Source organism: Marmota marmota, unplaced genomic scaffold (genome assembly GCF_001458135.2).
Source record: "Marmota marmota marmota unplaced genomic scaffold, marMar, whole genome shotgun sequence".
NCBI lineage: Eukaryota > Metazoa > Chordata > Mammalia > Rodentia > Sciuridae > Marmota > Marmota marmota.
The window spans coordinates 33,304,658-33,320,094 of NW_025999990.1; the positions used below are offsets into that span (position 1 = coordinate 33,304,658).

General features: G+C 35.6%; 1 protein-coding gene across 1 annotated transcript in view; it reads right to left on the minus strand.

Annotated features, from left to right (window-relative positions):
* Positions 1-238: 238 nt before the first annotated feature.
* The window catches only part of Rnf125 (ring finger protein 125), a 39,380-nt gene continuing 24,181 nt past the window's right edge, over positions 239-15,437 (minus strand). The window contains exons 4-6 of the mRNA XM_015482452.2: positions 12,452-12,542; positions 7,556-7,663; positions 239-4,471 (exon numbers count right to left, since the gene is read on the minus strand). Coding sequence (XP_015337938.1) covers positions 4,385-4,471; positions 7,556-7,663; positions 12,452-12,542 — 286 coding nt within the window. The 3' untranslated portion in view covers positions 239-4,384. The remainder of the gene's footprint in view (positions 4,472-7,555; positions 7,664-12,451; positions 12,543-15,437) is intronic.

Here is a 15,437-nt window from a genome sequence, read left to right on the forward strand (position 1 = left end):
AAAAAAAAGGAAAAAGAAGGAAGAGGAGAAAGAGGAGGAAGAGACAGGGAAGAAGAAAAATGCATATTAGATTTGTCTAAAAAAATTATCAAGATCAATATTTAAGAATGGACACAGTAGGGCTGAGGATATGGCTCAATGGTTCAATCCCCTGTACAAAAAAAAAAAAAGAAAGAAAGAAAGAAAGAAAGAAAGAAAGAAAGAAAGAAAGAAAGAAAGAAAGAATAGACACAGTAGATATTTTAATGAAAACAATGGTCCTGCCATTCTTTATTTCCCATAATAATACAATTTTCAAAAGAAAAAGAATTGTACATTTTAAATTCTGACCATTATACAGATGTTTTTTACAGTTGAATAATAAAAGAATGAATTCCTTAGTACTTTTTAAAATACCATCAGTGTTTGAGAATACAATTATGACATGATAAACATTTAAAAACTGGAATAAGCTCACTTCATAATGGAAGACATTTAGCACCCCGTAACAATAACCAAACAACATCACTGGAGATAGAATCTCCTAGAAGATCTGACATGGAGCTCTGTCTTTACCATGTATGTACAATTAGTCCAGGTGTTCCACCTACATTTTAGAAATCTGAGTGAAAAAAACATACGAAAAAGAAATCCCATAGGCTTTCATAGGTTAGAATTTAGCTCTGGAAGAATAACATGTGAATCAGTTTTTCCCTTATACAACCTTGAAAAAGCTGTAGCCTGAGGCACTTTTAAAAAGCAAGTGAAATTTTGTTGGTAGTCAGCAACTTCAAATATTAGTTGTTTTAAAACAATGAATGATGCACTCCTCTTACAAAAGACCAAAGGCACAGTGAAACAATGAATATTTGCACTTCAACATTTTAAAACTCAAAATAATTCAGAACACAGAATAATGCAGGTGGCCAGCACCTAATCTGTCCTGTAGGTGGCAAGAGAATCAATAGAGGAATTCAGGGTCAGGATTCAGAATTGCACTGAGGTTAATAGTGGGAGAGGACTTAAAGCTTTACTTAAAAGACAGATTTTTTAAAGTTTATGTTTTTTAAAATCAAATTTTACAGATATAAATATGACTTTTGTACTGCTCTGAATTAACAAAGTTATTGTCTGGATATTAGTTACTAATGCTCAGAAATATGTTCTACTTTTCAAGGGCTAGATTTTCAGTTCAATGATTATTTCTAAGTAATTCCTCTCTTCTTGTTCTTGTTGTCCAACAGGTTTTCCTTTATTATGTGAACCATCCAAATTAGAGGAAGAGAGGTTGTGAAACTAAAAATCTGTTGTTACTTGCTAGCAACTGTGAAAGAAAGTTTGAAATCATTATCTAAAATGCAGGATGTGGCTGGGGGTACAGTTCCAGTGGCAGAGCACGTGATTAGGTGCATGAGGCCCTGGGTTTGACCCCTAGCACTATCAAAAAAATAAAAAGTAAAATGAGGACATGAAGCCCTATAGACTTTATTTGGCTTTACATTTTTCCAATTACCTTGTACTAATTGGAAAAACAGTAGCAAGACTTAGTGAGTTAGGGGTAACTTGCTATAGAAAATTTGGGGTACCATGAGTATGATTATATTTATGTCCAAGGAGAAAAGTAAATTTATCAGTGACTACAATTAAATTAAGTGGTTATAATTACAAGCTAACTCTAAGTCAAATAACATTTTATCTTCAGGAGTTGATACCACTAATCTTTATTTGCATCTTTTCTTCCTTTCAAGATTGGAATATTAATCTACGTCCTAGAAGTGTCACTAAAAGAGCCAGATATGAAAAATAGAACATTGAATGAAAAATGGTAGCAAATGTTAAATATATCATTACTTGAAGAGGCAAGACTAAATTGGAGATAAAAGGGAGAAACTAAAATATATATACCAATGTTCTAAAAATGTTGACATAATACAACTTTTTAAGAGGGAAAATGGGGAGAGCAAATACATTTTTTGTTGTTGTGGTTATGATATTGGTTATGATTGTATTAGTATTGTTATTCTGACACAGTTGCATGTAAAAGGTAAATAAAGAAGTAGGTAATCATGGTTTATTCTATCATGTTCTGTGTCCTTGAAAACCAAGATTTTTTTTAATATTTATTTTTTAGTTTTAGGTGGACACAACAACTTTATTTTTTTTATGTGGTGCTGAGGATCAAACCCAGTGCCTCATGTGTGCTAGGTGAGTACTCTACCATTTGAGCCACAACCCCAGCCCAGAAAAACAAGATTTTTAGTAGGGAAGTACAGAATATTCTTGGAATAGAAAATTTAGGTAAAAACCCTATACTACCAAATTTTATTTGGAAGTAGCAAAGAAACTTATCAAGTGTTTTATCTTTAAAAACATACAGATAATTCCTAGCTCTCTCCTTGAAACAATGACCAATCTAGTAGCAAGGAGCATCCTTAGAGTCCACAGTATGGTTTGAAATACCATTTCTCACAGCAAAAAAACAGGCCCTTAAAGAAATGACTGATTCAAAGTCTGGAGCAGGAAACATACAAGTTCACATACATGTTCACCCTGAAGTATCTTGTCATATAGGATAGCAAAGAATCCATTAAAGTGTCAAAAGGTCTCAGAACTGTCTTGACTAGGCTCTTAATGGCCAAAAATTAAACAACCAGAGTCTCTATACAGTTATATTTGTAATGCACTGAAGCCCATCAAATATGTTTAAATATATTACTCCATAATACTTTTTTTAAAAAGTGATTTCTGGAAGATAATAAACACCTTTATCATCTCGAAAACTGGTATATAAAAGGGGAAAAAAAGCCAAGTATGTGGTGCATGCCTGTAATCCAAGCTACTTGGGAGTTTGAGGCAGGAGGATTGCAAGCTTGAGGTCAGCTGGGCAACTTAGCAAGACCCTGACTTGAAATAAGATCTAAAAATAGATCTGGGGATATAGTTCAGTGGTAGAACACTTGAATAGCATTCATGAGGCCCTGGGTTCAATCCTCAGTCTGCAACATATATGAATAAATAAAGGGGGAAAAAGCAGGTGCCGTCTGATGAAAGAACGTACCATGACTCAAAATCTTGCAAAAAAGAGCAAACTTGAGTCTAATCAAAACTCTGGATCCATGTGCCAATATTCAGAGGCATCTATTGAGTTGTGTCATGAATATTCAATCAGTAAAATACAAATTGTGGGAATCTCTCTAAGTCAGGTTCTTCATCAAGGAAACTTTAAGGAAAAAAAAAAGGAATGAAGGAGGAACCTACAGATCAAAGAGAAGTATGAAACATATATCTTGTTTTTATTTGTTTGTTTACAGTGCTGAGGATTGAACTCAGGGCCTTTAGCAAGCTAGGCAAGTGTTCCACTGCTGAGCTATGGCTCCAGTCCCTGTGAAATATAAATCAAATGAAACAATTTTAAATGAATAAGATTAAAATAGAAAGATATGCCCTAGGTGATTAAATTATTCAAAATGCAGGAAAGTCATTATTGTAAAAATCAGTGTAGTGGCTGCTTTTACGGGATTGCAATTGTGATACAAGAGGACAAATGGGTTGACTAGCAGAGTTCTAAAAGAATATTTCTTACAATAATGCATTAGCTATAAATTTTGTGTCTGTTTTTCAGCATTGGTGTTTTATTTTATAATTTTGAAAGGTTAAAATTTAAAATAAAGCCCTTAGGGTTTCTATTAAAAATGATGGGTATAAATCCTTTTACTGTAAATAGCAACTGATGATTCTTAAGAAATTATCTATATTATAGAAATTTCTAAATAATAAGCTACAAATATTTAAAAAATATAATAATAAATTCTTATGTGTTCAGTTATAACAAGTCAAGGAATTACATACGTTTCTAACACAGAATTTATTGTTATAGTATTATGTAATATCTGTTATAGAATATCTGTTAAATGGACTGCTGACATCAAAATTTCCTTTCCTACTCCCATACAAGATTATCATGTTATTTTATTAAAGATTAGAAAAAAAATCATTGGAACAGATTTCATATTTCTTGAGTGTCTACACTTTGTTCCACTCTTCCTCTTTTTACATAGAACAAAGATCAGTTGTCTTGCCTAACCATGAATGTCGCATTCCAAATGATGTCATCCCTTTCACAAATAGAGATCCTCCACCTACATACTCAGCCTGTATTTCTTCCATAATTAATGACGGACAGAGACTATTTCTTGTTAAATGTCTGAGAAACTCAAGAATGAAAAACAGACTTAAACCATCAAAATGAAAGCAGTTTTTGAATGCACTATAACAATAAGAATGGACAAACATAACTGGGTTATACATTTTTCTCCATCAAACCTTGACAACTTCCCTCCAATTGTTCAAGCAGCATTTTAAATGTTGCTATTGAGTGGTCCCTTTCCCCTTCCTCTTAATAAAATTATGTGGTGTTCGAGTGATTCACATATTCAAGAAGTGACCGGTCTAAGACTCTTCGGATAAGAGCTTCCTCAATTATATTAAAATCCTACAATAAAGAAAAATAATTAGAAATATGCAGAATTAACAGTGTATCAGAAATTGGAGGATATTGCAGTGGCGCATGTCTGTAATCTTAGCAATTTGGAAGGCTAAGGCAGGAGGATCACAAGTTCAAAGCTAGCCTCAGCAACTTAGTGAGCCCCTAAACAACTTAAGGAGACCCTCCCTCTAAATAAAATATAAAAAGGGCTGGGAATGTGGCTCCGTGGTTAAGTATCCCCGGATTCAATCCCGGTACCAAAAAGAGAAATGGACAATGTTGGTCAATGCAAAGACCTCATTTTTCAGGAAATTAAAATCCTGAGCTACCTGACTTGTTCAAGGTTTCACAAAGCCTGGCACTAAGCCCGGGACTTTAGCTTTAGAGCTAGAACATTTTCTATTTCCCTTTACTGGACTAGCAATTAACTAGTTCCTGTCATAATAAAATAGTCTTGATTTGGAATTTCAAGTTTTATCTGACCTAATTAACAGTTTTACAGACAATGCTAAAAATTCTGGGCAGACTTCTATATTTCACATAACATATAACACATAAATGGAGTAAATTAAAACATCCCTTAAGGGACTGGGGGCATAGCTCGATGGTAGAACACCTGCCTAGCATGTGCAAGACCCTGGGTTCTATCCCTAGTGCTGCAGGGAAACAAGCAGATAGATATATAGAGATGTAGATATATCTCCCCCTAGTATTCACAATGCCAACAGTACTACTAAATATCTATTTATTAAAAAAAAACAAAACCAGGGGCTGGGGATGTGGCTCAAGCGGTAGCGCGCTCGCCTGACATGCGTGCGGCCCAGGTTGGATCCTGAGCACCACATACAAACAAAGATGTTGTGTCTGCCGAAAACTAAAAAATAAATATTAAAATTCTCAAAAAAAAACCAAAAAATGTCTTTTATTGTCTCTCCATGAGTCAAATGGAATTCAAAACTTGATACTAACACATTCTGTTAATAAAATATAAAGTATTATGAGCCCCATCCTCTGCAATCTCTCTCCTCTTCTACAATAAACAACCAACAAAAAGTGAAATCTCCTGGAAGACCACTTTAAAACACAGAAGCAAAATCCAAAGCACAGTGGAGCACCAGTTTGGTCTCATTACTGGCTTACTCTTAGGCAATTTTCTCAGCCTTTGAGCTTCAGATATTTCACAGTTAAATGAGGATAAAAATACAATTTCACCTTAAGAGAGTTTCTGGAAGCAGTAAAATAATATGCATAAAGTACATACATGGTTTATCTAGTAGCTTAAAAAACAGAAATCAAAATAACATCAATTCAAGTTCACTTCCATACCCATAAAGATGGTTTTGAGTAGTGAGAAAGTATTCTCAAAGTGACCAGTCATACTTTCTCTAAAGATCTTGATAAAGATGGACTGAACATTACTGGCCAGAAAGGCATACAACCAATCTGGCTTTTAGAACATCTTAAAGAGCTTAGATAAAGAGGAATCCCTTTGTATTACTGACAAGAACACAGGACCAGAACCAGGTTATGCTGAGGACTTGTGTACCACATGAGGCCAGTAAAGACTATTAGAGAAGCTGAGCAGAGAATATTTAGCCTCTGTCACGTGCCTTGTGCAATTCTTTAAGTGGTCCTAATAATCCCACTTATTCCTTGCCAGTCTTCAACTTGCCTATCATCTGTGCCTGAACTGTGCAAATAAATAACTTTCTATGCACTCTCATTTAATCCTCACAAGAGCTTTTTAGAGTAGGTGCTTTTACTCTTCTACTTTGCAAATAAACAAACTGAAATTCAGAGGTTAAATACATTCCCCAAGGTTGCTCAGCCTGAGAGTTATTACTTAGACCTAACTCAGAACCTAGCTCCTTGGGTCCAATGTGGATAACCACAATGAATAAGAAAGCAGGGAGAAAATTTTCAAACAATAGTCCTCAACAATGATTAAATGGTATCTTGAAATTGTATAAAAAGAAAACAATCAAAAACATGCGAAAATTATGTGCAAATCCAAACTTGACTCCATTACAATAAAAATATTTTATTTCAGAATAAAATACTAGTAATAACTCCCCCCACTACATTAATAAATGTTAACACTTTTTTGCTGAAACTTAGGAGACAATGCATTCTCCACACATGACAACACATGGACCAAAGTAAAACCATTTGCTTGCTATTATCATTTCTGATAATGAGAAATATATTTAAAAATATTAAAACTATTCATACTACATGTAACTATACCTCCATCTTCAAAAATATTCAACATGACAGGATTGGCCATGGTTTGGTAATTGAGGCTAGGTGATGAGTATATCAAGTTTCATTATATTTTTCTGTCTAATTTCATGTTTAAAATTTTTTGTAATAAATTTTAAGTTTAAAAATTTCAGCCGGGAAGCTTGACACAGGAGGATTGCAAGTTCAAAGCCAGCCTCAGCACGTTAGCAAGATCCTGTCTCAAAATAAAAAAAATAAAGGGGGCTGGGATGTGACTCAGTGGTAATTGGGTCCAATTCTGAGTACAAATTTTTTTTTTTTTTATGGTGCTAGGGATTGAACCCAGGGCTTTGTGCATGTGAGGCAATTGAGCTATATCCCCAGCCCCAAAAATGTTTAAAATAAACAATAGTTTTATCAAATTTAAATAAAAAATGAGAAGGCTAGTGTTACTAGCCTGATAATATCATATCTGTTATAGATATTTAATGTACTCAGAAAAGTAATTGGATATAGAACTCTGAGCATCTCTGCTATGTAAGTCCACAATGTCACAAAAATAAAAACTATGTAAAAGGAGGGACTACAATAAAAATTAAAATAATTTAAAAATTAAATCTGAATATATTTACAATGCATGATTACCTAGATCACAAAGAAAATAATTTTGTCCAGGATAGAAAACCACTTTAATATCAATAGTCAAATTTATAAAATACTTGAATTTCATGTTTTCATTCTTAATGCTGATACTTAACCCGTTAGCTACACATTTTTCCTTCTATAATTTTATTCACTTGGATTTAAAAGGTAAGTTTAACATACACAGCATAAAAATATCATGTGAAAGTTAGAAAATATACTTACTATGAAATCGTCATAGAACAAAGTGTGGCTAACTTGCAGGTGTCTTATTAAACTGCCATTGAAGCTGCTTGGATTCTCATTGGGTATCAAACGGCAAAGTGGACAGAACTGGAAAGAACCAACACCAAGAGTTCAAGAAAGAATTTTAATTAATAGCATTATAATTAAAAAAAAATAAGTAACTATTCAAAGTAAATTTTAACTTTTATAATTCCATTCACTCTATCTTAATATTGTAGGGTTAAACTGCATAACTATTAAAAACAATATTAAACAAATAAAATTGCATTCATTTCTTCAAATTATTCCTTGTCTGTTTGCATATATAAAGTTAAACTGCTTCATAATTTAATCAATCTTTTTTTTTTTTTGGCAGTGCTGGGGATTGAACCCAGGTCTTTGCATGTGCTAGGCAAGTGCTCTACAACTATGGTACATCCTCAGCCCTTTCTAAATTTCATTTTGAGACATGTTCTTGCTACGTTGTCCAGCTGGCCTTTAATGTGCAATCCTCCTGCCTTGGCCTCCCAAGTTGCTAGGATTACAGGTGTGTACCACTATGCCTGGCCATAGGCATAATTTTTTAATTTAAACAATATTAGTTAGTAGATGGACCGTAACTTACTGAATTAGTTGCCTACCTCTTGAAATACTTAGTTTTTTTGGTATGTGGATAAGTTGATGTTACAAATGACATTTTCTATGGTGTGCACCTTTTAGGGGATTATTTAGGCCAGAAATGGAGATACTTACGACAAAACTGCTGAACATTTACAGTTTATAATATCTATTGCTCTGTAGTTTTTTGTATTGCCAATAGCAATACAGGTTACAAAATACCAGAATTAGTTATTAATATTTACACATATTTTTCTAATTTAATAGCCATTTAGGGCTCTTAAAGAAATATGTTTCTGTGGGCACCATGATACATGCCTGTAACCCCAGGACTCAGGAGGTTGAGGAGGAGGATTATAAGTTCAAGATCAGCCTCAGTAACTTAGGAAAACCCTGTACCAAAATAAATAAATAAATAAATAAATAAAAGACTAAGCTGTAGCTCAGTGGTAAAGTAACCCTGGATTCAAACCCCAGTATCATTTTTTTTTCATTTTGACATATTTATAAACTTGCAAGAAATTATAAAAGTAGTGCAGAGGTCCCATGTCCTTATCATCCAGCTTCCCCAAATAGTAACATCTGACATCAGCATAGTGCATTGTTGAAACTAGGAAACTGGCAATTAACTAGGCTCAGACCTTACATTATTTTTATCTTTTAATTTTTTTATTTTTTCTTTTTAATTATGCATGACAGTAGAATGTATTTTGACATATTACACATACATGGAGTATAACTTCCCATTCTTGTGGTTGTACATGATGTGAAATTAAACTGGTCAGACCTTACATTCTGCCAGTTTTTGCACATATTCAATTTTTAAATGTATATGTGCAGTTTTATGAAATCGTATCACATGTAGAGATTCGTATAACCACTGTCACATCAAAACACAAAATCTTCCTGCCACTACAAAGGAACTGCACTGTGCTGCTATCTTTTTACTTCCTCTTCCCTCCATAAGTCCTGCCACCCACTGATCTGTCCTCCACCTCTATAATCTCATCGTTTTGAGAATGCTGTATGAATAGAACTAGACAGCATTTAACTGTTTGAGATTGTCTTCTTCCACTGAGTACAATGACCATGAGGGCCGTCTAAGTTGTTCCTTCCTTGTCATTTCTAAGAAATAGCCCATGGTATGGACATCCCAATTTATTTATCCACTTACCTTTTAGAGGACATATGGATCGTTTCCAATTTGGGATTGTTACTAGTGAAAATGCAACGGATATTTGTATAAAAGTAAGTTTTCATTTCTCTAAGATAAATTTCTAGAAGTTTGAAATCTTGGTCATATGGTAAGTGTATGTCTAACTTAAAAAAAAAATAACAACAACAACAAAAACCCACTGCCAAACTGTTTTCCAGAGTGGCTATACTGTCTTACATCATGGCAGCAATGTGTGAATTACTCAGTTTTTCCTCATTCTCACCAGTATTTGATGTTGTCAAAATTTTTTAGCCATTTTGATAGGTGTGTAGTGGTGTCTCGCTATGGTTTTAATTTGCATTTCCCTAATGACTAAAATAACTCTTTTGAAAAAAAAATAATAAAAAAATAAAATAACTCTTTTGTTTTTATTAGTGCATAATAACTATACATGATAGTGGGGTTCACTGTGACATATTCATACATGCACAAAACATAGTTTGGTCCATTTCATTCACTAGTACTTCCCCTTTCCCTACCTAGGATCCCCTTCCTCTACTCTCACCTCCTATCTATTTATTTTTAAAATTGGTGCAATATAATTATACCACCCTTGGCTTACAACATAGTTTTCTGAAGTCCAGACAACTTTAGATTCAAACCATACTGGATGTGTGACCTTGGGCATATTATTTCCTCTTCTATGAGATGGGGAAACTACTACACACCTTGCAGGGTAGCTGTTGTATTTAGAGACAATGTCCTTAATGAACAATATCTGTACTAGGAACTCAACAATTGTCATACATTTACTTCTATATGATTCCTGTCCTCAATGAGTTGGGGCTCCCTGCAGAAAGAAACCACATTTGTTGTATTGACCCCAGTATTTCCAGTATCCAGAAGATAGTTTCCAATTTCATCTCAACTTAACATTAAAATATCCTTGGCAAATAATTAATCTTAATCTGCAAATGAGTATATTCCTATGCTCCAGGGCTATTGATAAGTTTAAAATAATATATTGTGCAATATTATGAAGTCCAGTCCTTGGCATAGTAATAAAAGGTTGCCATTATGGGTTAAGCAGATACTTTCAATACAGCACAGCAGGTACTACATTCAAGATATGAACAGACAACAACTCAAGACCTTGGACAAGGGACCTGAAAAGGGAATCACTGATTTTGCCTAGGCAGTCGGGACAGGCTCACCAGAACTGCTGGTCACAGAGGTGAGTTTTAAAGAATAAGCTAACCAGGCCAGTGGGGGAAACCATCACAGGCAGAGGAAAGGATGTACACAAAGCAGGAACTCCTAAAAGGACAGGGCCAACTTAAGCAATGGCAAAAACTCAACGTAGCTGAAGGTACGGTATGTTGGTGGAAGTGGTTGGAGATGACTTTGGGAGAATAAGTTGGGACCAGTTTTGCTCAATATTTACTTGAGCAGGGCTGGGGATGTGGCTCAAGCAGTAAGGGGCTCACCTTGCATGCGCAGGGCACTGGGTTCGATCCTCAGCACCACATAAAAATAAAATAAAGATGTTGTATCCACCAAAAACTAAAAAATAAATATAAAAAAAAATATTTACTTGAGCAGCTAACATGGTTTCTGTATTCCCTGTGCCAAGAGCCAGAAGTCAGAAATGACTACTGAGCCCTGGTCCCAACCATGAAGGAGCTTGTTAGAATCTGGTGGAGGACAGAGATAATGAAAACCTGGAACTTTAAGCAAAGGGGTTTGAGAATTATTTCTAAAATTACCCCAGAGGGCAGGTCCTCAGTAGATGAGCTCACAGTCCATTTGCCACATAGGCCAACCCACAGCAGATGAGGACATCTGCTGGTACAGAATAGTGAGCTGATAGTTTAGGGAAGAGCCTCATCCTTTCCTACTGGTGCCTTCAGTTGACCTCTCATAGCCCTGGGGTTTATATTTTCTGGTCCTGGGCCTGTTGATTACAAATTGTCCCTTTGCATGTAATAAATCTTCATTATTTGTTCTCTTCTCTTGAGAAACTAAAATGCCCAAAATAACCAGCATCCACATCACCTGAGAGAACTTATTAGAAATGCAAATGTGGGGGCTGGGGGTGTAGCTCTATGGTAGATCGCTAGTATGAGGCCCTGGGTTTAATGTCCAGCTTTGGGAAAAAAAATAAGTAGAAAGAAAGAAAGAAATGCAAATTCTTTATTCTTTGACACCAGCCCAGACTGACCTCCAACTTGCAACCCTCCTACCTCAGCCTCCTGAGTTACAGATGTGCACCATTGCTTGATCCTTCCCTGAACCTAAACATTCTTGGAGCACTGTATTTTATTTTAACTGTTGGGTAAGAGAAACATCAATAGATACAGATGGAAAGTTAAGATGTTGAGAGGTCTAAAAACAAAGCCTTTTTTCATTTTGGAAAACTTTATAAAGCAGTTACCATCTTTAGAACAGTCTAGATTCACAAGGAATTAGTACTCAAGGACTGTATGCTTTACAGAGAGCCTATTAAAAAACGCTTCTTCTTTTGTGGTCCACTTGGTCTCCTTTTCTGGAATGTCAAAGAGAGTGAGAGTCCTTGGAAATGTCAGGAGAAAATATCCCTGTCTGATATAAAAAATAAAAGTACTTCAGAGAGAAAGACAGAATAACAGAATGTCTTAGGCTTCTTAAAATTAACAACGTTTCTTAAATGAAAAAAAAATTCTTACCCCTGCTCTTAACTTTGTAAGACACTTAAAAACTTACATTTATGATGGGGGTATTGTGCTTCAAAATGGGCAAGTTTTTTCTTCCTGGAGGAATTTTAAATGTTTTCTTAAAAGGACTCAATATTATTTGTTTATTGCTAGACTTCCCTTACTAGGGAACCATGTGTGAGAACAGTGAAAGCAGAGTAAGAACGAATGAGTCTAAAATTCTAGGGCTGAAGATGTAGCTCAGTGGTACAGTAGTTGCCTAGCCTGCATGAGGCCCTGGGTTCAGTCTTCAAACACATACATACACATAAAAACAAGAAAGAGAGGGAGAGGGAGAAGTTAAAAGAAGAAACTAAATCTATTAAATGGATTTTCTAATGCATCTTAAATTAAAACACTGCTAAAAGACATGGTCATAAAAGTCCTTACCACCGGTCTCCTTTCTGATCTGTGATGAGTAATACAATGATCCAACAAACTGTCTTCATCCAGTTCCCTCTGACAAAACGGACATACACACCTGGAAATTGCAAACATGAATAGAATTCCAAACATTACTAAAACCGTGGGCAGCTAGAGAGTAATCAATCACTTAGGTGGAAATGAAGGAAGAGAAGTTAGGTAGATTATCTAATTCTAGTTCTTTTCTGATTTAATACTATTTTTCCTCTCCTGATAATGTTGCTGGTGCCTAGGTTTTTCCCTGTGAGAAATGTAAATGTGTGTGCTAACAGGGACAGGGCAGAGAGTTATATAGAAGCTCTTTATTCCTTTTGGGAGAGAAGTGCAATCCAGCACCCATTAACTGAGAAACTGATTATCACAGCACCCAGCTCTCAGTTACCTTTTTCTTCTTTTCTTTCCTAATTCAAGTACCATATGATATGAGTGTTATTTGTTCTCCAATTCCACGAGCATCACTAAGGGGTATCCATTACACATTCTTAGTTTCCAATGAAGAATGAAAATTCATCTGCAGCTGTCCTCAGGAGTTCTTAGTAACTATCCCTTACATCTGTGCTGTCCAATATGTCTATTAAGCATATGAAATCCAGTTAGTCCAAGTTGTCATATGCTGGAAGTATAAAATACACACTGATCAATCCAAGGCTTACGTGCTGAGCACGTTGAGCAAGTGCTCATCCACTGAGTTTACGTATTGAAATTTCAAAGCCTAATGTAATAATGGGTATGTGAACTATCTCAATAATTTTTATACTGATTACATGTCTGAATGATACTTTGACTATATTATATTAAAAGAAAATATATTAAAAGTTAGTTTCTTTTCTATTATTTTTTTTGGGGGGGGTATCTGGGGATTGAACCCAGGGGTGTTCTACCAAACTCCTCAGCCCTTAATATGTGTCATTTTGAGGTAGGGTCTCACTAAGCTGTTGAGATTGGCCTTAAACTTGGCGGTCCTCCTGCCTCAGCCTCCCAAGTGGCTGGGATTGTAGGCATGCCCCACCACACAGGGCTTCACTAGTTTCTTTTAATCTTTTGAATGTGGCTACTAGAAAATTTTTAAATTAAATGTGATCAACATCATTTCTATTAGACAACATTGCCTTAATTTCTTAGCAACAGTACGGAAGCTTGAAGCTTTTGCTCCTTTTCCATTATACATGTCATTTCCTGTTTCCCGAGACTGTTACTCTGGAAAAATTTCCTGTATAAGAGCTGTCAATATTTGAATCATGCAGTTAATTCTTCTATAAAGCAAAGATTTCGATCATAAATGAAAATATAAATCTGGCCTATAAAACTGATTGACAAGCTCCTCATTTTCTTTTCTTTCTTTTTCTTTTTTTTTTTTTTTTCAGTGCTGGGGATAAAACTCAGGGCCTCCCAGACACTCCACCGATGAGCTACGACTCCACTTCCATCTATTTTAAAAATTCTTTACTATGTAATTATAACCAGCAAAAGAAATTAGGATTTAAATTAGCTTTCATATATTTTTAAATTTTCACAAAGCCCATCTACCTTGCAATCAAACCCACACACTTTCTTAACCCACTTATTATCCTTCTTTCTCAAGGGTCCTTGTGGTCAGTCCTGCAGAAGCCAAAGTCTGCTTATAGCTACAGTGCTCATTTAAGATGTATAACATCATAGTGTGAAACTAATCTGTAAGAACAGGTACATCTGCAAGGCAGTGTCTAGTAGAACAAAAGGAAAGGGGTGATCACTTAGACTTTAGGTTACAATGTTTACTATTTTGAGTATATTTCTTAAAATACGTAGAACTAAAATTTCAGGAAAGAGAAAGAAATTATACTTATACTGAATACCAGTGGCGGGAAACTGTGCATAAGTAGATTTAATGGTTTCAAAGCCATGACCTAAGCAAGAGATTACAAATCACTTCTTAATTTTGTTAACAGGGACATATGTCAAATTTTCTAATTACTCTGATACAACTAAACTATCCTTCCCATCAGGGATTTGTTTCTTTCTCCTTTTTAAAGAAAAAAAATAGTTAATAATCAATGTCCTCCGTTACACTGACTACCACCTCCACCCTTCCTCAGCCCCACATAGGGATCACCCAACCAAAAAGGCAAAGGAATCATGATACCTGTCCCAGGCCTGTTCTTCCCTTGTTAGAAGATACACTGAGATGCCACTTCCTTCTAAAGGAAACTAGCAAAATGAGAGAGAAGGAGCTGGGAAACCAAGCAGTGGTGATGGAAAGGTGATGAGCCAGGTGTGGTGGTACACACCTATAATCTGAGCAGCTCGGGAGGCTGGAGCAGGAGGATTGCAAGTTTGAGGCCGCCAGTGCAACTTAGTGAGACCCTGTCTCAAAATAAAAAATAAAAAAGGCTGGAGATATAGGTCAGTAATAGAACTCCCCTAGGTTAACTCCTTAGTACCACAAAAGAAAAAAAGAATAAAGATGAGTTGGGCATGGTGATGCAGGCCTGAATCCCAGTGACTTGGGAGGCTAAGGCAGGAGAATTGCAATTTCAAGACCAGCCTTAGCAACTTAGCAAGGCCCTAAGCAACTTCGTGAGATCTTGTCTCAAAAAATAAAAGGCCTGGGGATGTGGTTCAATGGGTGGTTCAATGGTGAAGCACACCTGTGTTCAATCCCTGGTGCAAAAAAAAAAAAAAAAAAAGAGTTACAACTCACATGTAAAGAAATAAAATAGTATTTTAAGAAAGATTAAAGATGAGCCGGGTGCAGTGGTGCACAGCTGTAATCCCAAGCAGCTCAGGAGGCTGAGATAGGAGGATCCCAAGTTCAAAGCCAGCCTCAGCAATGGCGAGGTGCTAAGCATCTCAGTGAAACCCTGTCTGTAAATTAAATACAAAATAGGGTTGGGGATGTGGCTCAGTGGTTGAGTGCCCCTGAGTTCAATTCCTGGTACCCACCCCCCCCCCAAAAAAAAAAAAAAAAAAAAAA